Source organism: Microtus pennsylvanicus, chromosome 10 (assembly GCF_037038515.1).
Source record: "Microtus pennsylvanicus isolate mMicPen1 chromosome 10, mMicPen1.hap1, whole genome shotgun sequence".
Classification (NCBI taxonomy): domain Eukaryota; kingdom Metazoa; phylum Chordata; class Mammalia; order Rodentia; family Cricetidae; genus Microtus; species Microtus pennsylvanicus.
Window position 1 is genome coordinate 109,910,860 of NC_134588.1, and position 26,865 is coordinate 109,937,724.

The following is a 26,865-nucleotide window of genomic DNA, read 5'->3' on the forward strand; positions in this document are numbered from 1 at the left end:
CATACTTAGTTCCCAGTTCCCCAGTTGAAGAGCTGTCAGGGGAGGATTAGAGGTGTGGCCTTGCTGGAAGAAATGTGTCATTAGGGGTAGGCTTTCAAGTTTCAAGTCTATACCAGGCCCAGTGTCTGTTTCTCGGTCTCTACCCCACCCCACCCCACCACACACATATATAGTGGATCAGGATGTAAAGCTCTCAGCTACTGCCCCAGCACCATGTCTTCCTGCTGCTGCCATGCTCTTCTCCATGATGATAATGGACTAATCCTTTGAAACGGTAAGCAAGTCCCCAAATAAATGTTTCCTTTATAAAAGCTGTCTAGATCATGGTGTCTCTTCAGAACAATAGAACAATGACAGAGATAATGGCATGATGTGGGATTCCCTGAATAGAGGTATGGGAGCCAGTCATGATAAGCTGAGTATGGGCAGGTCACCCAAAGGAAGTTCATTACTTCCAACCATTATCACCTGCCAGAGTAGAACTCAGCCATCAATAAATTTAATAAAAGGTCTGAGTCTCCGTAGTTTACCCTGAAGCAATGCCTGGCTGCAGGCAGAGCCACAAGCTGAGACGATCCAACCACCATCCAAGAACAGACCATTCAAAGGAAATTCCTAACATTCCAACCACTGTAGGTAGGAACCTGCTAACACACACTCACCAGGACAGCCTAGACAAATGTCAGCCAATCAGGGGTCCTAAACCTCAAAAAAACTCTCACCCATACCTTTACTACTATAAAAACCCAATTCTAACTGAGCTCAGGGCTCTGTTTATTCCAATACGCTGGACATGTGGAGAGACCAAGTTTGCAAACTTGCTTAAAATAAAGGCTCTTTGTTTTTACATATGGGACTTAAGTTTAGGACTGGAGATGTAGTTGAAAGGTAGAACATTTACCTAGCATGAGTGAGTCTCCAAGTTCAATCCATAGCATCACAAAAGCAAACCAAAGAAAGAATATAAGTTTAATGAAGTAAAGATAACGTATATATGAGTATATATATATAAATCTATATAAACTAGATTTAAATATACCACCTGCTTTGAAATAGTAATAATCTCTCTTTCCTATCATATAGTTGTTAAAAGTTTAAAATGTTTAAAAAGCAATAGGGTCGCCGGGCGATGGTGGCGCACGCCTTTAATCCCAGCACTCGGGAGGCAGAGGCAGGCGGATCTCTGTGAGTTCGAGACCAGCCTGGTCTACAAGTGCTAGTTCCAGGACAGGCTCCAAAGCCACAGAGAAACCCTGTCTCGAAAAACCAAAAAAAAAATAAAAAAATAAAAAAGCAATAGGGTCTAACTTCAGACCCATTTTGAGATTCTCAGGATCAAGTCAAAGGGTCTAAGTGCAAACTCCAGGCCCCTTGATATATTTGGTTTGAGTGAGTTTTTTCTCAATGACTATGTCAAAAGTTGGAAGTGTCTTCCATCCAATCCTACTTTTCCTAAGAACACATCATAAACCCACATGGTTTCATTCAGGAAGCACATAGTAGAAATTTATACCACCTATTCCATTACTATGCATGAAATAGTATATGGCTACCATATGCTATTTGTCATGACAAATATTCATGAAAAAGATGAATTTAGAGACGTGTTTGGACATTCTAGATTAGACCAAAGCTTCTTAAACATATAATGGGATCGCGTAACTATAGTGGGGACCACACAAAATACTGCAACAGTGAAAGGCTCTTGACTCTGCAATGCCCCAAATGACTTCAGGATCAAACCCATGACGAATGTGAGGCCCTTGGCTCCGTGGCACCGTGGGGCTTTATGGTAGCCTTCATTTTGAATGCAGCGTGTACTGTGCACTGTGCACACCGTCGGCCATTTAACACCGTGGCTCCTGAGTGACTCAACAGTAGTAGAGAGATTATCCTGATTCTTAGGAAACACTGAAGGGTTTAAGGTATAGAATATGATGTACAATATATTCTCAAAAGTTCTCTATATTCTATTATATAGAAAAAATACTTTGAGAGAGAAAAAGAGACTGATAAAGTAATGATTAATAGCCCTAATTTGTACTCCTTTTGCAATTTTTATCAAAACGTGAAACTATATATAAAAAACCTGAAAGCACTCACTGTTGAATGAGAAATTCTCTGGGAAGAACCTGGGGCAAGTAATTCAGTGGTGGAGTGCCTGTCTAGCATGCACAAGAACCTGGGTTCAATATCCAGCACAGCAAAAACCTGGAAAAAAGTCTGAGAACTTCCATTAAAAATATATCCTTGGCCAGGTGGCACATGCCATTAATCCCAGGAGGCAGAGGCAGGCAGGTCTCTGTGAGTTCGAGGCCAGAGTTACAGGACAGCCAGGGCTACACAGAGAGTCACTGTTTCTAAAAACAAAAACAAATAACAACACACACACACACACACACGCACGCACGCGCACACACACACTACACACATGCACGCGTGTGTGCGCGCACACGCACACAGTGGAATGGACTTCAAACTACACTTCCATTTTATTTTAGTGTCTCATACGTTTTCTTAGTCAAATGACTGCTTTGAGAGTCTACCATGACTAATTAAAATGTATCTTGTAGTCAATGACATTATTTATTCAATTTTCACAGTAATTTATGAAATTACGTACTCCGTACTGATGAGGAGAAATTGGGACAGAAAAACTTATAAAACAGTCAGTTCCCAGTGTATAAGGAATAGAGCGAGGATGGGAATTCAAGGGCAGTGTGACTCTAGGGCCACACTTTGGGCATGACGGCACTGAACCTCTCTAGGAAACTGTATGTTGATATGATTGGCTGTGGTTATCATAAACTGCCATGCTGCTTAGCTCATAAACTCCATCTTGAACTACAATGTTACGGAAGGGGGTAGTGGGGCAGCTGGTCCAATGTGCATGTGATAAAGGGGTGGAGTCCCCTGCCAGGCCTCATCCTGGTGACAGGGCCCTGGCTCTGGGATGAAGATAAGGCCACTATCTTTCCCTCCTGGGCTCTACTGTGATTTTGTCTGTTTTTACATTTATTTTCATTTTATGTGTATGAGTGTTTATCTTGCATGTATGTCTGTGTGCCATGTACATGCCTGGTGCCTGTAGAAGCCAGAACAGGGCAATGGATCCCTGGCACTGGGGTTATAAATGGCTGTGAGCCTCCATGTGGATGCTGGATAGAGCCCTGGATCCTCTGCAAGAGCAACCAGTGGCCCCAGCTGCAGAGCCATCTCTCCAGCCCCTCAACTATGATTTTCCCCATCACAGACCCCTTGAGCCTCTTCAGCCTGCAGGACCAAGCTGGGTGACGTCTCACCCAAGAGAGTCCTACCCCGGGCACCAGAAGGTCAGTTCTCAGAAGTGGACTGCCAATGTGTTAAATGAGGAAAAGAACTGTCTCTGATAAAAACAAGGAGATTACTCAACTGCAGTTAGGGCATCGCCCTGAGGTACAGCTCAGCCAGTCCTGCTGGAAAGCCGCTTTTCTGAGGCTTCTGCAGAGACAGCCAGGCCAGGCAGGCAGCCTGCAGCAGCAGCTCTGGAGTGAGACTGTATTTTATATTATTTTTTTTAAGAGTTAAAACAATACAAATGTTTTATTTAATAGTCGCAGGTCATCATGGGCCAAGTGGTGTATACTCAGGACCCAGCAGGAAGGTCAGTCAGCGCAACCTCCGAGCCTCTCTTTCTGACTCCAATAGGGTGAGCACGTCTCCCTCTCGAACGGGACCTTTGACATTTCGGATGATGGAACAGCTGGTGTCATCCATAAATTCCACACGGACCTGCGTGCACTGTCCCTGCGAACCGGTCCTGCCCAGCACTTTGGTTACCCTAGCGAGCTTGATGGGCTGCACGCGACTCGTGTCCATGATGGCGGCGATCAGGCGGAGAGGGCGGGACTGTATTTTAATAAATAAAGCTTGTCTGAACATCAGAGGGAGCTAAGCCACTAGAGGCCAGAGAGTGGTGGCACACACCTTTAATCCCAGGATTTGGGAGACAGAGGCAAAGGGATCTCTGTTAGTTCAAAGTCAACTTGGACTACACAAGACTGAATCTGTCTAAAAGAGAAACAGAACTCACACAAAGGGGATCCCAGCACTAGGGGGTGGAGACAGGAGTGATATGATTGGGCACAGGTTTGATCCCCAGCAAAACAGAAAGCACAGGCAGGTGGTTTCCTTTCAAGGAAAATCATTGCTAATTTCTTATATTACCTCTCAACCAGATACCAATGAGAAAATATTTTTACTTTTGACTTCAAGTTTGCACTCAGCCATTGGTGTAGACGCAGATTACGATTCTAACAATTCTACAGTTCTAACAGTCAGCATTGGTGCGCTTCACGCAGGAGGCAGCCAAAGATATTGACCTTGGAAACTGGAAGAAATCAGCCCAGCTCTGTCCCAGTTCCCAACCTTCTATCAGGCCAGTTGCAGGGATGCCTCTTTTAGTTTCTGCAGGCACCAGGCATGTACACGGTGTACAGACATACGTGCAAGACAAACTCTCATGCACATAAAAATAAATGTCAACATGGGTGGGTTATACAGAAAGAGAAGCTGGGGAAAGGGGGTGAAGCTCAGGGGCTGGAGAAGTTTGGAGTGGGACAGGGCACGGAGAAGAGCCAGGCTCTCTAGCAGGTGCTACAACACCCAGTGTCACGCTGATACGGTCACAGGCACCTCAGCCAGCATTTGTCCTGAGTTCCTTTGGGACCAAACAACAAATTGTTGCTTTTTTTTTTTTTTAGAGGAGTAGGCTTTCTTCTCTTTCTTCTTTCTCTCTCTTTCCTTCCTTCCTTCCTTCCTTCCTTTTTTTATTCTGAGACAGGGTTTCTCTTTGAAGCTTTGGAGTCTATCCTGGAACTTACTCGGTAAGCCAAGCTGGCCTTGAACTCACAGAGATCCGCCTGCCTCTGCCTCCCAAGTGCTGGGATTAAAGGCGTGCGCCACCACCGCCAGGCTTTAGAGTAGGCTGTCTTAGATGTGGAAACAAAAGCATAAGTAACAACAGAAAAATAAATAGATAAGTTGGATAGAAAAATAGTTTTGTGGTCTACTAACAAAAAATGAAAAATGGGAAACTATTTGTAATATGTGGGTGATAAAGGGGTTAGACTATATAAAATATTATAATTCAACCATGAAAAGAACCTAAAGTCTAAAGACAGAAAAAATTCTGAATGGACATTTCTCCAAAGAAAGTATGAAAAATGTTAATGGGTGCACGAAAAGATAATGACCCTTAACTGTGAGAGGAATACAAATCACAACAGGACTCTAAGATCTCACACCCATGAGGAAGGTGTGCGTCACCTTTGCTAACACCCATGGCCCACGACAAACAGGTTCACTGATGTCCAGGGGAATGTTTTCGTAACAGCGGCAAGGTAGAGATAATTCAAACGCGCAGCAGTTGATGGGCTGACTGGCGCAATGGCATGGCAGACAATGCACTATTTAACAATCTAAAGTGAAAGTAGCCGGACACAAAAGGCTGTAAGCTCCAGGGTTCGATTTATTTGACATGAATAGAATAGATCATTCTTTAGAGACAAAAAATAGCAACTTTCCTACAGCCAGGGAATTCAAAGAAAGATATTAAGTGCTTACTAATGGACTCAGATCTTGTTGGGGTGATAAAAATACTTTTAAAACTGATTGTGGTGATATTTGCATAACTCTGTGAATGTATTAAGAAAAGCATGTTTTATGTACTTTAAATGAGGGACTTATGTGCTATGTGAATCACATCTCAATAATCCTGAAATATATGTTGTATACACTTCTATGTATATTTGGTTTTTATATAATATACTTAATTATATCACAATATATATTTACTGGTAGAGCTGTATGATGACATGTATATATATATATATATCTCAGTTAATCAATAGCTATTCTTTACTACTTAGAAATTTGATAGTGTATCTATTTTTTTTCTCTCCACTCCTCCTTCTTTTTCTTCGATACAGCGTCTTGCTTGTATTATTTGCTAGACTGGAATTCACTATGTAGCCCAAGCTAGCCTTCACCTTCGCGTAAGTCTCCTGCCTCACCCCACTCTCAGAGTGCTAGAATTAGACTCATGTGCCCAGATATCGAATGGGTTTTATATAGAAACAAATTTTTTAATGTATCTTGAGAAACATGAACTATAACCTCTCTGGTTGATGAGAAGCTTATAAAGATGGATGCAAAGAGAGTCTACTTGGAATGAGGAAGACTGGGTTTAAAGAACAGATGCTGATCAAGCCATACATTGAAACTATCATCTGAGTAAAAATACACAAATTACACTTTGCCTGTAGAACATTGAAGTTTCAGCGATAAAATAATCTGTGGTTGGCCAGGGGTGTGCTGACTGCCCAGCATCGAGAGCATCACACTACGTTGCACTAACCTAGGGAGAACCGGACTCAGAACTGGAAGCAGTTTCCACCTACCACACACCCTTTGCCGCAGATAGGAAGTTGCTTTCCTCAGCCTTCCAGTGAAGCATTCCCGAGGTAATGGTTTTGTGCTCCAGACAGATTTCACACCTGGACACAAGCAGAGTGAGCAAGTACTGAAGAAGCATTCCAAGTGGTCAAGTCAGCCAAAGCTAAGTCATCCACCAGAGAAGAGGGCAGGTCATGTCAGTCAAAGCTAAGTCATCCACCAGGGAGGAGGGCAGGTCAAGTAGGCCAATGGCTTGGTCTGCCTCTAGCGTCTGCCTTACAAGGCTTGCTCTACCATGTCTCTTCCTGCTGTCTACCTTCAGGCAGTCTATGGTGGTCTCCTTCCTGGAGCAGGCACAGACTTTCTTAGAAAATATCCTTACACACAATTCAGCCTGTGACAATTAGATGCATTAGATGCGATGTATAAATGTGTAATTGCCCATAAAGTTGAGAAGTTTACTAGGGGAAAGGTCAACCATACCTTGCAGGTGCTCTTTGGGAGAAGAGTGGGTCATGGCAGTTGTCTTGAGCCTACCCATCCTGGTTTGTTATTTCTCCTAGAGTCTTTTTTTTTTTTTTTTTGGTTTTTTCGAGACAGGGTTTCTCTGTAGCTTTGGAGCCTGTCCTGGAACTAGCTCTTGTAGACCAGGCTGGCCTCGAACTCACAGAGATCCGCCTGCCTCTGCCTCTCGAGTGCTGGGATTAAAGGCGTGTGCCACCACCGCCCGGCTTCTCCTAGAGTTTTGTCCTTCCTCTTAACTGATTATCATGGCTATATTTTCATACCCAGCCACAACCCTTTTGATTTCTCTTATTCAGCATTCCTGCCATTTTAGCTCTTGTAGACCAGGCTGGCCTCGAACTCATAGAGATCCGCCTGCCTCTGCCTCTCGAGTGCTGGGATTAAAGGCGTGTGCCACCACCGCCCGGCTTCTCCTAGAATATATTTATTTTAGCCATAGGAACTTCTGCAACACTGTAAAATGTCTAAGCAAAATCCTCCTAAGTTGGGGATGTCAAGAAGACATTAAATTTGACAGCGATGCATGGAATGCAAAGCTGGACAGAGCTAGGACCGGACTCCCAAGTGAGTCAGAGAGCCGGCTGAGCGGGGGCCATGTGTACCGTGTAATACCTCTCTGTCACATTGTGAGACTTCCTCAGGGTGACCCGAGCTTCCTGTTGACTGATAATTCTGCTGTCGCGATACGATGTAAGAAGCAAGAAGAGGGCACTAGTGGCAGGAGGGGTGAGAGCAGCCCAGGGGAAATGAAGGGTAGAAGGAAAGGAAGCGAGGGTTCAAAGCAGCAGATGCGAGGGAGTGAGGTGGGAGAGAAGGAGGCTGCGGTCAGAGGCTGGTAACAGCTGGACCTCATGATCAAAGCAGTTATGGTAGCAACCAGCTCCAAGATGACTCTGAGTCGGTTGTTGGTGTGTGGGTACTACACACCCTAAATCTGCTTCCTTGGAGCTTCTAGACATGGATGTAGTTTTTAGGGTGTTTTGTTGTTTGTTTTTTTATCATGTCCTGTCCAATTCCACCTCCTAAATTTCTATCAAGTTCATCTCAGCTCCACTGTCTCCATCCCAACACGAGTTACTGTGTTCTCTGATCCTTATGACTGGATACTCCTAGAAAACCTCAACAGTCTATGAGTCTTATGTCTTTTTGGGGGGGGGGGATTCGAGACAGGCTTTCTCTGTGTAATAGTCCTAGCTATTCTGGAACTTGCTCTTGTAGATCAGGCTGGCCTCGAACTCACAGAGATCCTCCTACCTCTGCCTCCTGAGTGCTGGGAGTAAAGGCGTGTGCCACCACGGCCCAGCAAGACAGCTTAACCTAATGTCTTATTAATTGCACTACTGCCTTCATACTATTTGTTTCCAACACAATTGTGGGGGAGGGGATAATAGGAACAGAGAGAAGGACATCAGAGTAAGGGACAGACCTGCAGGTGGCTTTGAAGGTTGAACCCACAGGGTCCTTTGCTTGAGGCTAGCACTGGTTCCACAGCAGTGTGCTGACTACCTGAGGATGTGCTCAAAGCCTGCCTGAAGTTCCCTATTATGCTTCAAATACAGCCTCCTACTGATCACTTGGCCTTTGGGGCGGGTCTTTTGTGTACCCCTCCAGGCTGTTCTTGTTCTCACAACTCTGGTTCATCCTAGCGGAAGAAATGTACATTCTGTCTCTTTCCCTAACTTAACTCAGCTTCATCCTTTGTGAGCTGGCTTCCTTCCACCACAGTATGTTAGATCCCTGATAGAGCTTCTCAGAACGCACTGCCCTTTCTCTTAAGGGCGTTTCCTCAATTTGCCATTACATAATTACTCATCAATAGTTTAGCATCTAAGCCAAGTGTCTTGGTTAGGATTTCTATGGCTGTTATAAAATGCCATGGCCATAAGCAGCTTGGAGAGGAAAGGGTTTATTTCATCTAGCTGATAGTCCATTATCCAGGGAGGTCAGGGCAGGAACTCAAGGCAGGAACTGGGAGTGAGGAGTGCTGCTCGCCCACTTGCTCTTCGGGGTGCTCAGCCTGCTTCCTCACAGCATTCAGGACTAACAGTCCAGGGTGACACTGTCCACAGTTACCTGGGCCTCCTACAACTATCACCAATCAAGGAGATGTACCGCAGGCCAATATGGTGCAGACATTTTCTGAGGTTTCCTCTTCTCCAAAGCTCTAACTTGTGGCACCACAGGCCACGAACTCCACAGGACTTCTTTGTGTGACAGCACTTGGCAACCCCTCCACCTCCTGCCTATTCAGTGTAAGAAGCACACATGCTCTTGTTTGTCACTGTGGACTTAAGTCCTAACGTGCCCGGAGTACAAGGGCTAAACAAGCATTTACACTGGCTGTCCTTCAGATGAAGATTTCCCTGCTTCTGGTCTATTCCCCTTACAAACCATAACAGTCACTACTGCCGTGCCAGTCTCTCAGATCTAAACACTCTCTGGACACAGCATTTACACTGGCTGTCCTTCAGATGAAGATTTCCCTGCTTCTGGTCTATTCCCCTTACAAACCATAACAGTCACTACTGCCGTGCCAGTCTCTCAGATCTAAACACTCTCTGGACACAGCATTTACACTGGCTGTCCTTCAGATGAAGATTTCCCTGCTTCTGGTCTATTCCCCTTACAAACCATAACAGTCACTACTGCCATGCCAGTCTCTCAGATCTAAACCTCTCCCTGGACACAGCTGGCACCGTGTTCTCGGTTGGTCTTCTGATTTGCCCCTTTGCACCATGAAGGCAGATCGCTGAGCGTGTACTGTACCCAGCTCTGTGTGGACCCCGCATCTAAACAACAGTGCTCGCTCCTCCTTGTTCCGTCAGTGGACACAAGGTTTGGTGAGATTAAAAGTGCACTTGGACTGTAGGGCTTGTAGGAGACAGACCCAAGTGCTTGTTAGCTTTTGATACCGAGCCCAGGCAAATCAGCGTACAGAGAGAAGTTGGTTGTGTTTTGTAGTTCTGAAGATTTCGACCCACAGTTTTGTTACTGTGGTGAAATCCTGACGGAAGCTGAAGGTGGGAAAAACTGCGCGTTGCCTGACTAGGACGGGACACTTTCAGGATAAGATACGAAAAGGAAAGAGCACAGCTCTGAGATTCAAGGAGCTCCTAGCAGGCTGCATCACTTCCCCCATAAAGGGGCTTTTGGGGAACATGTACTATAAACTACAGCAATATCAATACATGTTTTATTAGTTTGAACTATGTTTGCCTATGCATGGCAGAAAAGCCCAAAACATAGCAATAATGGCTTAAGTAAATTATATATCCTTCGTGGTCTCTCTCGCTTTAAGACCAGAAAACAGTGCCTGGAGTTAGGTACCTGGTCATTAGGGACAAGACATGTATAATTTTCTTCCTTAGTTGTGACTTCCACCTTGAGGTCCTCACCCTGTCAACAATGGCCATGCCATCTTGTAAAGCTCCCCTGTGCCCTGTGTTGGTTAAACAATGACAATTCCTGACACTGAAGCAGCTTGGCTCCCAGAACTGAAGCTACGTGTTCTTCTAGATTCTTGCCCTCCCTGCCCTAGTGACCCTTGCAACAGCCAGCCACCAGAGACGTGTATCAGTTACCCGGCATTCTCCCCTATCATTAACTTATCTCCCTAACTACACTTAGCAATGACCAAGCACAGCCCCCAAATGAAAATTACAGTAGCTTTCTCACATCCTCTTTCTTTATTATAACGACACCAAACCATAGGTGGATCCGGGACAGTCAGCTAAGCCTGTGAGGTCACGAACAGCTTGTCTTTTGTCTTGCCTTCTCGCTGGTCTTACAGTTCCTGCTTCATTAACAGGAAGGAGAGGTGCAGGGTAAGCAACCTCTCCAGGCTGTAAAGCCGCTTTAGAGAAGCCGCAGCTGGTCTGCTTAGCGCTTACTAGCAGGGACCCTGTCACATGATCTCACCTCCCTTCCAAAGAGGCTGGGAAATGTAGTCTGAGTATTGTTTTAAATTTTTGTTGACGATTTCTTTTTATTTCTGATGTGCATTTGTAATTTCCTTGCAAATATGTCTGTGTGAAGATGTTGGATCCCCGGAACTGGAGTTACAGACAGTTGTGAGCTGCTGTGGGTGCTGGGAATTGAGCCTGAATCCCCCAGAAGAGCAGCCAGTGCTCTTAGCCTGAGTCCTCTCCAGCCTGAAGGCTGTGTTTCTGACAGCTATGAGCACAAGGGGTATTTGTATTGATTATTTATTTATTTTTGAGACAGGATTTAATAGCCCAAGGTTTTTGTTTTGTTTTCCTATTACAAGAAAAAAAAGAATGGATGTTTTGTGAAAATAATCAGCATTTGCTAGTCCCTCATCAAGCCTCTATCCCTGTACATTGGACTTTTCTGCCACGTGCAGAAACCTGACTTTCAAAACCATCTACAGCTCAGCCACATCCTACATAATTGTTCAGCCCTGGCCACATTAGACCTTTGTCACACTGGGACCTTTGTCACGCTGTCTCTCAGACAAATCAAGATCACCTCTTCTCCTCCATAAAAGTTCCTTTGACTGTGGCAGTTGGCTTCTTCCTTGAAATCCAGCTGTAGGCCAGAGCTGGTGGAACACACCTTTAATCCAGCTGCAAAAGCCGGAGAGCCACAGGCAAAGAGGCATTTCATTAGCCCTCTGTGTTGGTGTTCCTTCCCCATTGAGTGGGAGAGTGAAACACCTACTGAGCACGGACTGGTTGATGTGTAAAGAGACCTCCTCTTCCAGCGCTTGTCGGTTTGTGTCCAGGAGATCCTGTCAACACAATCTGTCCACACTGTGGGACCTCTACACTCCCTCTCCTATGGAAACACACTCATCTAACAATATTTATGGAGTGCTTGTTACACACTCCATGAAAGAGGCTTCCTCTAGGTTAGTCATACGCCTCTCGCTTGGTTCCACCTTGTGAACTGCCAGCCTTATCCACACTAGGATCACTTAGGATTATTACAGTGCAGTCCTGGCCCAGGAGATCTGCAATGCGGCCAGGAGTTCTACATGGCCAAGCTCCCCAGGTGACTCCACGAGGGAAGACAAAAATAGCAATGCCACATCACCCTCTGATCACAGGAGACACTTCTAAAAACCGAAGCTCCCCAGCCTGTCCTAGGCCCTCAGAATCAGAACCTCTGGAATGGGGTTGCAGAATCAGGGCTTAAAAGGTATTCCCAGATACCCACATAAACACAAAGTCTGAGTTTTAAAAGAACCACAGGCGATTCTAATGGTACACATGCCATTTGGTTCTCAGCAAACACACTAGGTAACTCACAACCACATGTAATTCCAGCTTCGGGGAATCCTCTGGCCTCTGAGGGTACATGCACATGAAACACACACACACACACACACACACACACACACACACAACTTAGAAAATAAGTGCCTGGTGTGGTGGTGTATTCTAGCATCCGGGAAACAGAGGCAAGTGAATCTCTATGAGTTTGAGGCCAACCTGGTCTACATAATGAGGTATTTTTCAACAAACAAACAAACAAATACATAATTTAAAAAAAAACCATAATTGAACTCCATACTTTTAACATCTCTTGTTAACCCTGAGTTTTAATTCTTAGCACTTAGAGTAGGAGCTACCCAGGCCCCCAATTCCAACTAGTGGCTTCTCAAGGTTGTTGGGCTGCCAGCAACTGATTTAAATAATTTAGATCTCTACTTTAGTTGAAAAAAAAAAGAAAAATAAAGTACTTGAAAGTATGTATCCTAAACTATTTCCAGAAGACATGTCAAGAGCAGATCACTTATAAAGTGTTCTCTCTCCTTACCTTTCTTCTTCTCACCAGTACACACTGGCCGATCTGGGGAGGTGCTTTTAGTGTCCAACAAAATCACATGTGTACAAATGAGATTTGCTGTCTGCAAAGCTCTGGAGAAATTCAACATGACCTGATATTTATGATGACAGCATCTCAGCAGGCTCAGTCCCTAACATGATAAACTCACCTTAAGCAGAGTTCAGGCAGAACCAGAAGAAGTTCTGCCAGCTGAGACCCTCAGAAGAAGTCACACTGCACTACAGAAGGCTTGGCGAGGAGAGAAATGTAACCCAGATAGAGACAAGTAATGGCTCCAGAGGAGAGGGGAGGAGTAGAGAGAGAGGCTGGATATCTGTAACCTGGCTAAGGTACTGCACAAACACCCCAGGAATCAAGTGGCCATGTGCTGGATAGTTATGTCAACTTGACACGAGCTGGGGTCATCTGAGAGGAGGGAACCTAAACTGAGAAAAAGCCTCTATAAGATCCTACTGTAAGGCATTTTCTTAATTAGCAGTTAATGGGGGAGGGCCTGGGAGGGCCCAGCCCATTATGGATTGTGCATGCCTGGGCTGGTTGTCCTGGGTTCTACAAGAAAGCAGGCTGACAGACGGGTCAAGACCACCACAAGAAAACCCACAGAATCAAGTAACCTGTGATGTGGGAGAATAAACACTGATTGGCCAGTAGCCAGGCAGGAAGTATAGATGGGACAACCAGACAGGAAATAGAGGTGGGCCAATGAGAACAAGGAGAATTCTGGGAATGAGGAATCCCATTCCTCTACAGTTTTGACCTGACCACAGAAGAAGCAAGATGTGACTGCCTCACTGAATAAGGTACTGAGCCACATGGCTAACACAGATAAGAATAATGGGCTATATAAGTTATAAGAGTTAATAAAAAGACTGAGCTAATGGGCCAATCAGTTTATAATTGATGCAGACCTCTGTGTGATTTCTTTGGGACTTAATGACTGCGGGAACTGGACAGGACAGAAATCTCAGTCAACAAACCTGGGCTCATAGGGGCTCACAGAGTCTGAATTGACAACCAGGGAGCCTGCATGGTACTGACCTTAGGCACTCTGTATATATGTGACAGTTATGTAGCTTGGTCCTCGTGTGGGACTCCTAACAGTGGGAGAAAGGGCTATCTCTGACTCTTGTACTGGTTTTGGGGATCCTACTACTCAGACTGGGTCACCTTGCCCAGCCTTAATACATGGGAAGGTGCTAAGTCTTACTGTAACTTAATATACCATGTTTTGTTGACAACTATGGGAGACCTTTTCTTTCCTGAACAGAAACAGAGATGGAGTTGGTGGGGGTGGGGCCGACAGTGTGGGGATTGGGGGGAATGGACTAGGAGAAGAGGAAGGGAAAACTGTGGCTCAGATATAAATTTATTTATTTATTTTTATTTTTATTTTTTTTTTTTTTTTTTTTTTGGTTTTTCGAGACAGGGTTTCTCTGTGGTTTTGGAGCCTGTCCTGGAACTAGCTCTTGTAGACCAGGCTGGTCTCGAACTCACAGAGATCCGCCTGCCTCTGCCTCCCGAGTGCTGGGATTAAAGGCGTGCGCCACCACCGCCCGGCTTCAGATATAAATTTAAAAACAAACAAACAAACAGAAAGTCAAGAAAGAGAGCAGGCTGAACAAGCCATGATGGACAAGCCAATAAGCAGCAGCTCTACCCCCCCCCCACCACCACCATGACCTCTGCATCAGTTTCTGCCTCCAGGTTCCTCTCCTGAATGAATTCCTACCTCACCGCTTTTGATAATGAACTTTGAGCTTTTGATATGGAACTGTAAGCAAAATAAATCCTTACTCCCCCAGTTGCTTTTAGTAACGGTGCTTCATCACCACAATAGTAACCCTGATCAAGACAGGTTACCATTTCCTGAGCCTGAGGCTCTCAAGGCTAACACTGTAAAGGACAGAGTACAGTAGGATGTGCTGGCACTGTAAGGCCATACAGTCTGATTTTGAGACATTCTGTGATGATCTAGTCCCTAACTTCTTCAATCTGATCTCCCCATTCATAAATGGAACTATATAAACCAGTATAATAACAGAGACTTGTCATCTTAGTAGTAGAGAGACTGAGACAGAAGGATCAAGAGACCAGCTGGGCATGCTCACAAAACCTCTAATGCACTCGGGGCAGAGGTAGGTGGAACTCTGTGAGTTTAAGGCCAGCCTGGTCTCAAAAAAAAAAAAAAACCAAACCCAAAAACAACAACAAAAAAGAGTTCCAGGTAAGCCTGGGTCAGGTAGGAAGGTCCTGTACTCCCACTAAATTGAAACTACCCTGTGTGTTTCTTTTAGAATTCATTTCTAGAAACTGTCTCAAAAAACCAAAAGAAAAAGAGAGAGAGAGAATTCATTTCTATCATTAAATATCACCAAATCTTGACACTTAGAATAAAAGTGATCCAGGATATTTATTTATTTCTGTGATAAACTTGGAGACACAGGATAGTTGCAAACAAAGGGCTCATCTAGGCTAGGACTTTCTGCACTGAGAGGAGACCTGAGCGTGACGTTCTCAGGTCTTGTGGGGGAGGTCGATGTAAGGAGGCATAAATTAGTTCAAATCCAGTCAAGGGCCTATTTATAGAAAGAAGTCTGCTTTGGGAACTTCTGTGGCCAGAGTTCAGGGACACTGCCAAGTTGGAATTTAGGTGACTCTGAGCAAACTCAAGAGGGTCCAGGAATTTGACAAAAGCCAGCTTTCCCAGGGGCTAGAGAGAGCAGGGTAAGATTTAGCTGTACGCTGGAGGATGGAGTAATGGACGGACGGAAGAGCGGCAGATAGAGAGACAGGAGAAAGAGAGGGCAAAATAATGTGACCACAAGCCAAGACAGAAGACCATATGGAGGGGGACGCACACCAGGAGAGGGGACAAAGGAGAGAGGGAGAACCGAGGCAGGGGCACACCAGGAAAGAACTAGAGTGGCACATATGTTTTAACATACTTTAATAAAACCCAGCATTTTGTATACTGACTCAAAGTTGTTTTTTTTTTTTTTGTTTTTTTTTTTTTTGTTTTTGGTTTTTTGAGACAGGGTTTCTCTGTGGCTTTGGAGCCTGTCCTGGAACTAGCTCTGTAGACCAGGCTGGTCTCGAACTCACAGAGATCCGCCTGCCTCTGCCTCCCAAGTGCTGGGATTAAAGGCGTGCGCCACCATCGCCTGGCTGACTCAAAGTTTTTAATTAAAAAATGAATTTTCTGGCAAGATCCAAAGAGGGCAAGGGTGCTTGCCAATAAGTCTAATGATGGAGCTCCATCCTCAGACCCGTGTGGAGGAGGGGAACTGACTTCTCTAGGTGTCCTCTGACCTACACATACACATGTACATACAGATAAATACATACATAAAAAGCGGAAAGCATTTTTAAAAGTGAATTACCTGGAGAGACGGGGATTGAGGGAGATGAGCCCAATGTGGTAGAGCTACTTGTAATCCCCAGTACTGGGGAAGCAGAGGCAGAAAGACTGCAGCACATTAGAGGCAGCCTGGGGAACAGTGAGTTCTAAGTTCTTATGTAGCTGGGGAAACTGGAATCTGTTTGCAGTCTGAGTGGAGAGCCGTGAAGCTGTGTCCTGGCGGACTTTTTGTCAACTGGAATAAGCTTGAGTTATCTGGAAAGAGGATCCCCCATTGAGAAATGCCTCCACCCAGATGATAGGCAAGTCTGTGGGGGGCATTTCCTGATTAATGACTCATGGGAGGGCAGCCTATTGTGTGTGGTGCCACCCTAGGCATGAGGTCCTGGGTGCTGTAACAGCAGGCTGAGACAGCTAGTAGGAATCATTCCTCCATGGTCTCTCTTTTAGTTCCTGCCTCTAGGTTCCTGCCTTGGGTTCCTGCACTGAAATCCCTTTCTTCCCCAAGCTGTTTTTGGCCACTGTCTTAGGGTGCCTATTGCTATGAAAAGACACCAGGAACACGGCAACTATCATAAAAGAAAATATTTAATTGTGACTGGCTTACAGTTTCAGAGGTTTGGTCCATTATCATAATAGCAAGAAGCATGACGGCATACAGGCAGACGTGGTGCTGGGGAAGGAGCTGCGAGTCTGTATCTTGATCTGCAGGCCACCCTAGGCCTGGCTTGAGCATGAGAGACCGCAAATCCTGCCTCCACAGTGATACACTTCCTCCAAGGCCACACCTCATAAGAGGGCCATTCCCTATGGGCCAAGATTCAAACACATGCATCTATGGGGGCCAGTCCTACTCAAACCACTACAGCCAAGACACGCTAACACAGACATTGTGCACTTGGAATGTCTCAAGTATGTGTAGGGTTCTAGGTGACAGGCTTGTCGTAGCCGTTAGCTACAAGAAACATGTAGAAGATACATGTGAAGAAGCAAAGAACCAAAGGAAAAAAAAATGGCACTTTGAATACAGTGGTTAATCAGGGGGAAGAACCCGGGTCCTGACAAGGAGGAGGGCTTTGATGGCATTCCAAAGGCAGCTTTTAAAGCAGAGCTGCAGGAATGTACCCATGGACAAAGGGGCAGCTGTGGAGTAAGGAGAGCTGACCTGACACTGGCAGTGTTCTCCAACCTCCAGATGTTACGGTGCTCACTGGGAATGAGAACAGCAGATTTGCAGGGACTGAAATAAACTTTCAAAGATGTGTGAGTATCATGACTGTTCCTGGTCACAGACTGAATACCCAACTGCTAATGTTAGAAGGTGAAAGAAAAAAAAAAGCCAGGTGGTTGTGTGGCACACGCCTTTAATCCCAGCACTTGGGAGACAGAGGCAGGTGAATCTCTGTGAGTTCGAGGCCAGCCTGGTCTACAAGAGCTAGTTCCAGGACAGCTAGGACTGTTATACAGAGAAGCCCTGTCTCAAGAAAGAAAAAAAAAAGTGAAAAAATAGTTCAAATAAACTAAATAAACACTGAATTTTTAAAAAAATCTATTTCTTATTCCCTTACAACAGATGTTCTCAACCTTCCTAATGCCGCTACCCTTTAATACGGTTTCTCATGTTGTGATGACCCCCAACCACAAAATTATTTTCATTGCTACTTCATAACTGTGATTCTGCTACTGTTAATAATTGTAATGTAAATATCTGATATGGGACCCCTGTGGTGGCCATGACCCCCAGGCAGAGAACCACCACCATAGAAAGTACCTAAGTAACTGGAAAACAACAGCAAAAGAAGGCAATGAAAAAGGCAGCTCTATGGAACCCTCACAGAGAAGCTGACTTGTAAAGTACCCAGGCTTTTCCAAATGCAGTCAGCAGAGTGACGGAGGCCTAGACCCACGGGGAGGGGCAGTGAACTCGAGCTAGGTAGGAGGTGAAGATGATGCTGGGCCTTCTTGGCTAGACCACGAGGGGTTCATTGGACCCACAGGTAGAGGAGGAAGACTGTGACTTATTCCCCTCCCTCGTCTTCCACTGTGGCTAGTAGCACAAGGGTGAGCACCAGAGGCCAGCAGGAGAAAGGAACGAAAGAGACAAGTCTGGGGTTGGAGAGGTGTGTGCTGTGCAAGAGTAAGCACCCACATAAACAGCCGAGTGTGGGGGACACATTTGTAACCCCCAGTTAGAGTGGAGACAGGTGTATCCCAGTGCTCACTGGCCAGCCAGTCTAGACAAAAAGATCAACTCCAGGCTCAGTGACAGACCTGTGACAAAAAATGAGATGGAGAGTGATGAAGATAGACACCTGGCTGTCACTCTCTGCCCCCCCCCCCACACGTGAAGGGTGGGGGGAGTTCATGCCAGTAGTTCTCAGAAAAACACTGCAGCCCAGAAACTGAAAACTCAGTTCAGACTTCTTCACTTGCTAAGTGACTAGGGCAAATTCTTTAACCTACCCATTTGTGACCATGGGTAGCAATACACCTCACAGAGCTGTTGTGAGAGCTGGAGGAATGGATGCAGATGTGCTGACATACACCTGTAATCCCGAGCGTACTCCAGAGGTCTGAAGACTGGGGATTCCAGACCAGACCGGGCTACGCAGTGAGAAGTTACCCCAACGACAATAAGCCAAGGAAATTCATACTGGAAGGATGAGGGCCAGTGAAAGGGGTCAGCGCATAAAGATGCTCACTGGGTCAGCCTGAGTTTAATCTCTGGAGCCTCTCAAGGCGGAAGGAAAGAACCAGCTCCACAAAGTTGTCCTCTGACCTCCACAGGTGCACTATGACCTTCAGGCCCCACCCTCATCGTGTGCATGATATTAAACTAAATGTATTGAAAGGGAAAATGTACACACAGCACTGAGAACGTGACCAGGGACGTCTGCTGAGTGTGCTCAGTCACACATTGTTCTTTTGTGTCTTACCTCAGGAAAACACAGTTTTAAATCTGCATTTGTCTTATCCACAGGTATATTATGTAATTTTGTGGGTTCTGGAGGAGAAAGGTCTTGCTGAATTTTTTTCTAGAGTATCTTACCCATTGGAGCCCCTAGGAAGCCACCAGGAGAAATGGGCTGTGGCTTTGGGATGGCAGGAGGGCCTTTAGGAAATGTTGATGCTGTAGGAATAGGGAACACTTTCCAGCAGAAGCTGTGTGCTGATTTACCTCAGTGGGCAGGACACCGAGGGTGTGGCCGGGGCAGTGCTGCACTGGGCAGAAGACCCCAGTTCAGGATGCTGTCCTGGGGGAACCATTGCCTCTCCTGGTGTCTCTAGGACCCTAGACATAGTTTAGGCCTGAGAAGAAAAGGGAAACCAGACAGACAGGAAAGGAGCCCAGAGAAGACAGCCTTGTTTATGTCATAATATTGTTTAGGAACAACCCTGTTAAGATTGGGTGCTGAAATTCTGCAGTCAAGGCTTGATGGTCTGACCTCCTTGTCTAGAGGTTTTATGGAAAGCGACTAGGGACATCTTTCCGTCCAGTCAGGGGATGACGTTGACAGCGTTTGGAATGCCAGATTCTCTGGGGCGGCCGACTTCTAAGTTGCCGCTGTCTCCTAGCAATCCAGGGCCTGTGCCAAGGCCCTGCACAGGCACAAAACTGCTGGTGAGCTTTCCCCAGAGAGGAAATAGCTCACTGAAGCCTCACTGTAGAAACCAGCACAGGTAGGTAAAATGTTTTTATAATTGCCACCAGGAAAAAGAGAGGGCCCAGAGAGAGTCTTCTGCCCAAGGGACCCCCTCTCTAGTTATAACCTAATTTGTTGTGCGTATGTGTATTACGTGGGTGGAATTTAGCCTCCTGAGGTATTAGGTTAGATTGTATTCAAATGTGTGGAGACTCCCAGAAATGAAGTTACTGCGTTTTCCCACAATGCTCTGTGGTTAATGTGAGGTTTTGAGAGGAGATTGACACCTGTTGCCATAAGGCCAGGTCTGTTTCCTCTTTTCCTTATTGGGGTTGCACAGGAAGGCTCTGCAGTTCTGGAATTGAGGTTTGTGTTTTGATAAAGACAGTTCTAAGGTAGAAGACCAGGGAACTGGAAGCCAGTTGTCAAGGAAGAAGCTTCTACAGCCCATCCCGTGCCTTCCGGCTAGGATCATTCTAGGAATTTACATTCATTTGCATGTGGCAGACTGTGTAAATAAACCAAAGGATAACCTCAGCGAGCTACCCAGAGTGTAAAAAGGTAGCAAGGTAAGAGCTTTCTGGCGAGAAGAAGGTATTATATGCAAGATGAAAGGTGAATCCAACATGTAGAGCTAAAATGAACTCTGAAACACAAGAAGTAGGTATAAACGCCATTTGAAAGGGTTTCCTGAAGGAGTCAGGCCAAACACTGTTTTTCATGCTTTATAGGGTTTAACTGTCTTGACTGAATGTGACTCCTGGTCAGAAGGCTAAATACGTCCCTTCCACGCATCCTTAGTATGTTTGTACCTGCAGCACTGTCTGCTGCATGGTTTGCTGAATTTCAAGAAAAGTTTAAGGACAGGCTAGGCGTATAGCTAGAGCTGCAAAGTGCCTGCTGAGCAGGCTTGAGGTCCTGGGTTCAAACCCAGCAACTCCATATCATTCTGGGCTTGAAGCTAATTAGCAGAAGTGTCTGAGATGAGCAAGAAGATCAGGACTTCTGGGACCTTTGCATGAGGAGCTAGTAAAACGGCTCAACAGTACCTCCCAAAAATACGTACATTGAAACTCAACTCCTTCTTCCTCAGAATGCAAATTGACCTAGGGCCTTTAAAGAGACCACTGTTTTGAAAAGCAGCCATTAGAGTGGGCCCCAATCCAAACAGACTGGTTATCTTACAAGAAGTTTGGCTGGGTGTGGTGGTGCATGCCTAGAATCTCAGCAGGAAGATACCTGGGCAGCGCATAGTCTGGGCCAAATGATGATCTGGAGCCTGGCCTGCTGGTTACCTAAGGAGACCCTGCCCAACAGGAACAGGAGAGATCTGGACAGAGAGCTAGAGAGAAGAAGCAGATGCACGCCCAGAGAGATGCCCCTGAGCACTGGGTAAGAGGCAGGGCGGAGAAACCACAGCTTTTCACACGGTGATCTTGGGCTTTAGCCTCCATAAGTTGGAAACTAGCCCCTGTTACTTAGGCAGCAGTCTGGCATTTTGTGCGGCTGTCGTTATGGACTAACACAGACAGAACAGATGTGATCCAATAATGACCTGAAATTTAATTTCTAGACCTGCAGGGTCTAGAAAAGGTTGTGAGCATCTCAGGCTACTCCTAAGATTCAGTTTTCTTAAAGTCTACAAACCATCAAGAAAAGTTTCAAGAAAACTATCAACCTCAGAATCTCCTGTCGTAGTTTTTCGTTTGTGTTTGGTGTTTGAGGCAGGGTCTCTCCCTCTCTGTCTATAGCCTTGGCTGTCTGGGACTCACGAAATAGTCCAGGCTGGCCTCTAACTCAGAGTTCCACCAGCCTCTGCCTCTGAGTACTAGGATTAAAGCTGTCTTCCATCATGACCAACATTCCTACAATACTTTGAAAAATGCAGGCCCCAGGACCCAGTGTTACAGTGTTCCTCTATGTATCTGGGCTCTTACTGTGGTGAAACGTCCCACAGGTTGCTTTGTAAAAGCAAAGCCCGAGTCCCACTGCTTGGCCAGCGAGTGCTAGTTCATTATCTCAAGGGCTGGTGTGTCCCGTGTTCAGGCAGCTGTCAGCGGGTACCACAGCATGTGGGAAGGCTGAGATGGGTGGAACACGTGGGATGGCTCCTCACCCATCTTCCCTAAGAATATGATGTCACAATCACAGTCATCTTCAGTACACGCTACTACACTTCTCTGCTTAGGTTTATATTTAAAGGTCCAATATCTTGGTGCCTACATTGACAAAGGGAGAACAGGAAGTGAATGAGCATATCTAACTTTCCTACTGCTAGGCAGTTCTTTATTGTTGTGCTTCTTCATCTTCTTCTTCCTCCTTTTTTGATACAGGGTTTCTGTTTGACAGTCCTGGCCATCCTGGAACTCATTCTGTAGACCAGGCTGGCCTTGAACTCACAGACAGCCACCTGCCTTTGCCTCCCAAGTGCTGGGATTAAGGTGTGCAGCAGCAGCAGCAGCAGCAGCAGCACCACCGCCCGGCTGTTGAGTTGTAATCATACCCTGGGCCTTGAAAATGCAAGTGAGCTACATCCCTACCACACCCTGTACTGTAAAATATATTTGGGAAGTAGATAAGTGATAATAATAGCTATGAATGCTAAACACACATGGAAAGGATAAATATTCCACACAGGCCCTGTACTGAACGGGAATAAAAATATTTCCTTTCGGCATAAGGCAACGTTTCTTACTTTCATTTCTGGGATCAAAGTGGGAGAAGGGGCTGATGAAGCATGAACTTTTTTTGTTTTTTGTTTGTTTGTTTGTTTTTTAGGACAAGGTTGTTTTTTAGGACTATGTAGCCCTGGCTAGCCCAGGACTCCTGGTTCTCCTGCTGTATAGCCTCTCTAGAGCTGGGATTACAGGTACATTTTCAAAGCAGACAAAATAAGTGATACTCCTTTAAGTATGGCAGTTCCTTAAAGACGTGAAAACTGCCATCCTAGCTGGGCACTGTAGTTCAAACCTATAATCCAAACACTGGGGAGACCAAGGCAAGCAGATTGCTTTGTGCTGTAGGCCGGCCTGAGCTATGTTATGAGTTCCAGATCAGCCGGGACCCAGAAAGAAGGCCTGGTTTTAAGAAACAAACTGCTGCCCTACTCACAAGGCTTTATTAATTTCTAGACAGGGCCTCACTCTGTAACCTAGAGTATCCTGGAACTTGTGTAGGAACTCATTCTGTATCCCAGGCTGGCCTCCAGCTCGTGGCAAACCTCCCGCCTCAGCCCCTCAAGGGCTGAGATTACAGACATGAGCTACCACACCCAAGAAGAGACGCCAGGTCCGTAAGGACTCTTGGTTTTGGTGGTTTGTTTTGTTTGAAAACAGAACTTTGGGCATGTTATCTGTTTTTCTGATGGTGTTCAGCCTTTGAACCCAACTCAGCTGAACTCCGAGTACTGACCAGGCCTGGTTAGGAGCTCCTTTGGCCATGGGATTCAGTATCAGGCCCACGGCTAATTATTTTTTTCTTCCTAGATTAACCCAGTTCAGTTTCTGTGTGCAGACCACTCAGTTCTCACAGGGTCCTGTCCCCACTGTGTGTGTGTGTGTGTGTAGCAGGACTGAAAATCTTGTCATTCAGGTTTTAGGTTCTCACTGGGTCCTGTCCCCACTGTGTGTGTGTGTGTGTGTGTGTGTCTGTGTAGCGGAACTGAAAATCCTGTCATTCAGGTTCTAGGTGCTTTCCAGAAACAAGAATTCTGGCACTTAAAAGAATTGATTTAAAACGCTAGACCGTAATACCTTGGGGAGGGAGGTTCAGACGAAAAGCCCTGAGCACAAGCGGGTTTCTAGAGGAATGAAAAGGAGAGCGCGTGCCAGCCCGGGCAGCGAAGGAGACTCAACAATGCAGCGCGGCCCTTTGGGCTGAAAGGGGGGTCCAGGGGCGCCGGTGCGCTGCTCGGCGGGAGGGCCGGCCCTTCCCTGACCTTCCGTGCGGGCGGCGTTCGGTCCGACTCCGGGGCTCGGCGAGCTCCGGGCCTAGGCCGGGCGGCCCTGGGAGCCCCGCACGGCGGACTAGGGGGTCGGTGGAGCGAGCGAGCGGGCCGGCGGGCGGCGCCTTCGTCTTCGTTAGAGGGCGCTCGGGGGCGCCGCCGCTTCCTCCTCCCGCCACCCCGCCCCGCCAGCCCGGGCGCACGCAGCCGCCTGGCCCTGGGGACCGAGTCTCCACGCCGCCCGCCCCGGGCCCGGAGCGGGGAGGCCGCGCCGCCTGGGCCGCCGCCGTCTCCTTCCGCCGGCCATGCATTCTTCCGGCTCCCGCAGCCCGGGCCGGGCCTCGGTCTGCCCGAGGTAACGTGGGGCGCGGCGGGCCGGGCCCTGGCGGCTGGGGGGCGGGGAACGGTGCCGCTGGTCGCGTGGCCTGCGAAGGAGGAGGAGGAGGAGGAGGCGGCGGCGTCCCGAGGGCCGAGGGCGCGGTAGGCCCCGGGGAGGAGGCGGGGGCGCGCGCGGGGCATCGCCCGCCTCCCCGGGACCCGCCCCGGTGACAGGTCCGGCCTCTGAGTCCCCACCGCGCCTCTGTCCGCAGGCAGCCGCGAGGGGACTAGGGCGCCCGCGCGCCCGCTCGCGCCTCGGGCCGCCTGGGCCGCCGCCGCGTCCATGACCGCGACCCCCGGGCCGGGGACTCCTGCCGCCGCCGCCGCTGCCGCCGGCCCTCAATCCTGTCGCCGCTCGCCGCCTGCGCCCGTTGAGGTGAGCTCGCTGGGAGAGACTGGGCTGAGGGGAGCCCGCCGGGGAGAGCGGGCTGGGAGACCCGGCTGAGGGGAGTCCCCTGGAAGGGAGCCCGTTGAAGGCAGCCGGCGGAGCAGACGCGGCTGAGGGGACCGGACCGAGGAGAGCCCGCTGCGGCGACCCCGAGGCCGCCCCTTCCTCACCTGGGCAAACCGCTGCCCGAGCCTCACCTCCGCCGGGTGAGCGGGCGGCGGGCGGGCTCGGCATCCCTCGCCCCTCGGCGGCTTCACCGCCTGGGTCCCGCTCCCCTCCCCCTCCCGCCGGCTGCCTCTCACCTCCATCCTCCTTCCTGGGCCCCTCTCCTTTCCTTCCCTCTTAGAGACGAGGAAAAAGCGAACGGCCCGCCGCTGCGGCGGGCGAGCCCTGGGGGAGCCCCGGTCCAGGCACGGCCGGCGGTGGCGGGACCGTGTGCGGCGTCCGGCAGGTCCGGGTCGCCGGCTAGCGGGACGGCTTCAGCGCTGTCTAAATATAATATATTCCGCCGCGGCCCGTGCCCCGCGGAACCGCTCTTGACCTTGTGCGGCTCCTCCCTCCTCCCCTCTGTCCCCCTCTCCCTGTCCCCCCTCTGGAATTTGACCTCGAGATCGACGCGCCGCCGCCAAGTGCTGCACCGGGAGAGCTCAGACCCTCACGGTTTTTCTTGAGGAGATTTCTGTGCTGCTGGCCGCTTTAGAGGTGTTGCATCCATTTTCCTTTCGAAATGATTTTTTCCTTTCATCCCCAGAAAGACGGGAGCGACGCCAATGTGAGCATGGCTGTGACCGTGGAAGAAGCTCCGTGGATGGGCTGGGTCGTCGCGAAAGCCCTGATGAGATTTGCCTTCATGGTCGCCAACAACCTGGTTGCTATTCCATCCTACATCTGCTATGTAATCATACTGCAGCCCCTCCGGGTGCTGGACAGTAAGCGCTTCTGGTATATCGAGGGACTCATGTACAAATGGCTTTTAGGAATGGTGGCGTCCTGGGGATGGTACGCTGGATACACAGGTAAGGGCGAGAGCACGCTACAGCATATGAGCCAATTTGCAATGTTACGCATAAGTCAGGAGCCATGATTAGTGTATATTACGCTTTGGGTTGAGAATGCTTTGGCTGTGGGGGAAAGAAAGCCTTGCTGCATTTCTCATCAGAACCGCAGCCAGGAAGCCTAATGTTTTCAGAAGTACAATTTTATAATTAAATATTGTCGATAGATTCCTTAAATAGTGTTTTCTGGTGTGATTGACATTAACTTATTAAAAAAAGGTCTGCAAAAGCTATCGTAGAGGAACAGGAATGCATCGTGGAGGACTTTGGGGGCTCGCAAAGTGAACACATGAGAGACTTGGTCCATACGCATTGACATCTAGAAAATCCATAGGAGTCGGACTTCTGCTCAGACAGTTCTCATGCATTGTGATCCTGCACTGTGTTAATGTTTTAAACTCAGCCCCCCATTTTTGTTTTCTAGAATTTATCTATTTATTTTATCTCATAAATCTGACATTATTAAAAATTTAAAAATTGTTATGAGACTTAATTTGCCCAGAGTGTCTTTAAATGGATTTCTATTTTTGCTTTGACACTGCATTTTGGAGAGAAGGAGTGTTAACCACAGTGCTGAAGGCCTTCCGAGCACTGGGTGAGAAGTGGTGTTTACCTGTAAACTTCACAGATTTTCAGAGCTTCCATTTCTGTCCAAATACCATATCCTCCCCCCTTGATTGTTTCTTTCATTGATTATTTCTTCCTTAAGATTGGAATAATGCGTGGAGAGGTGAGGTGTCTAGCGCCTGTGACCTGCGGAAGCTTGGCCAGGCTCCTCAGCACTCTGCTGTGGATCCCGCTGACAAGAGTGGAGGGTATTGGAAGGGTCAGGAAGCAAAACAGTTCTCCATTTTCAATCCTCTCTCCCTCTTTATCCATCCACACCAGAAACAGACCAACAGCACTCTGGTCTGACCGCCTCCTGCTGTTGTCCCGTGAGGCTCTCCCCTTCCCTCCTTGATAACTATTTTCCCGTGAGCCCCTGGGATAGTATACGTGTTGCTTCTCTGTGAAGAGCTGTTGAGACCCCGCTGCTTTCTGGATACGGAGACGAGCACCTCCTCCTTTCTAGAGCCCGGTAGCAGCAGCAGTGGTAGAGAGACGCATGGAGCGCCTGCCTGCAAAGCTGAATCCCGTCTTAGCTGCGCTGCTGCCTTAAGAATGGCTTTGCTCAGTGTAGTTGGCTTTCCCAGGTATGCTCTGTAATAGCTGGTGGATTTATTCTTTGCTCAGTAGATTGAGGTTTGCTTGTTTGAAATGAGATTATAGGCTTTCAGAAACAGCTTCTATTTTTCTACTTAAAAGCAATGAAATAATTGAAATATCTG

General features: G+C 47.4%; 3 protein-coding genes and 1 long non-coding RNA gene across 6 annotated transcripts in view; 2 read left to right on the top strand and 2 right to left on the bottom strand.

Moving 5' to 3' along the window:
- LOC142859150 (uncharacterized) overlaps positions 1 to 25,117 on the bottom strand; it is a 45,007-nt gene extending 19,890 nt beyond the window's left edge. Inside the window, exon 1 of the long non-coding RNA XR_012912124.1 lies at positions 24,785 to 25,117. This is a non-coding gene — a long non-coding RNA (uncharacterized LOC142859150). The remainder of the gene's footprint in view (positions 1 to 24,784) is intronic.
- The window catches only part of Ints7 (integrator complex subunit 7), a 502,168-nt gene that overhangs the window by 133,097 nt on the left and 342,206 nt on the right, over positions 1 to 26,865 (top strand). The gene's annotated exons all lie outside the window — the stretch shown is intronic.
- On the bottom strand, positions 3,541 to 3,883 carry LOC142858428 (small ribosomal subunit protein eS28-like). Its single transcript, XM_075987603.1, has one exon. It carries the CDS (start codon positions 3,856 to 3,858, stop codon positions 3,649 to 3,651), a length of 210 nt encoding a protein of 69 aa, XP_075843718.1. The 5' UTR covers positions 3,859 to 3,883; the 3' UTR covers positions 3,541 to 3,648.
- Positions 23,618 to 26,865, top strand: part of Lpgat1 (lysophosphatidylglycerol acyltransferase 1) — a 63,672-nt gene continuing 60,424 nt past the window's right edge. Inside the window, exons 1-3 of one of the 3 annotated variants that reach the window (XM_075989507.1) lie at positions 23,937 to 24,071; positions 24,307 to 24,470; positions 25,234 to 25,498. In XM_075989507.1, the coding sequence (XP_075845622.1) occupies positions 24,378 to 24,470; positions 25,234 to 25,498 (358 nt within the window). In that variant the 5' untranslated portion in view covers positions 23,937 to 24,071; positions 24,307 to 24,377. Of the gene's footprint in view, positions 24,471 to 25,233; positions 25,499 to 26,865 lie in introns of all 3 variants that reach the window. The other 2 variants (XM_075989509.1, XM_075989508.1) reach the window with 2 other exon arrangements.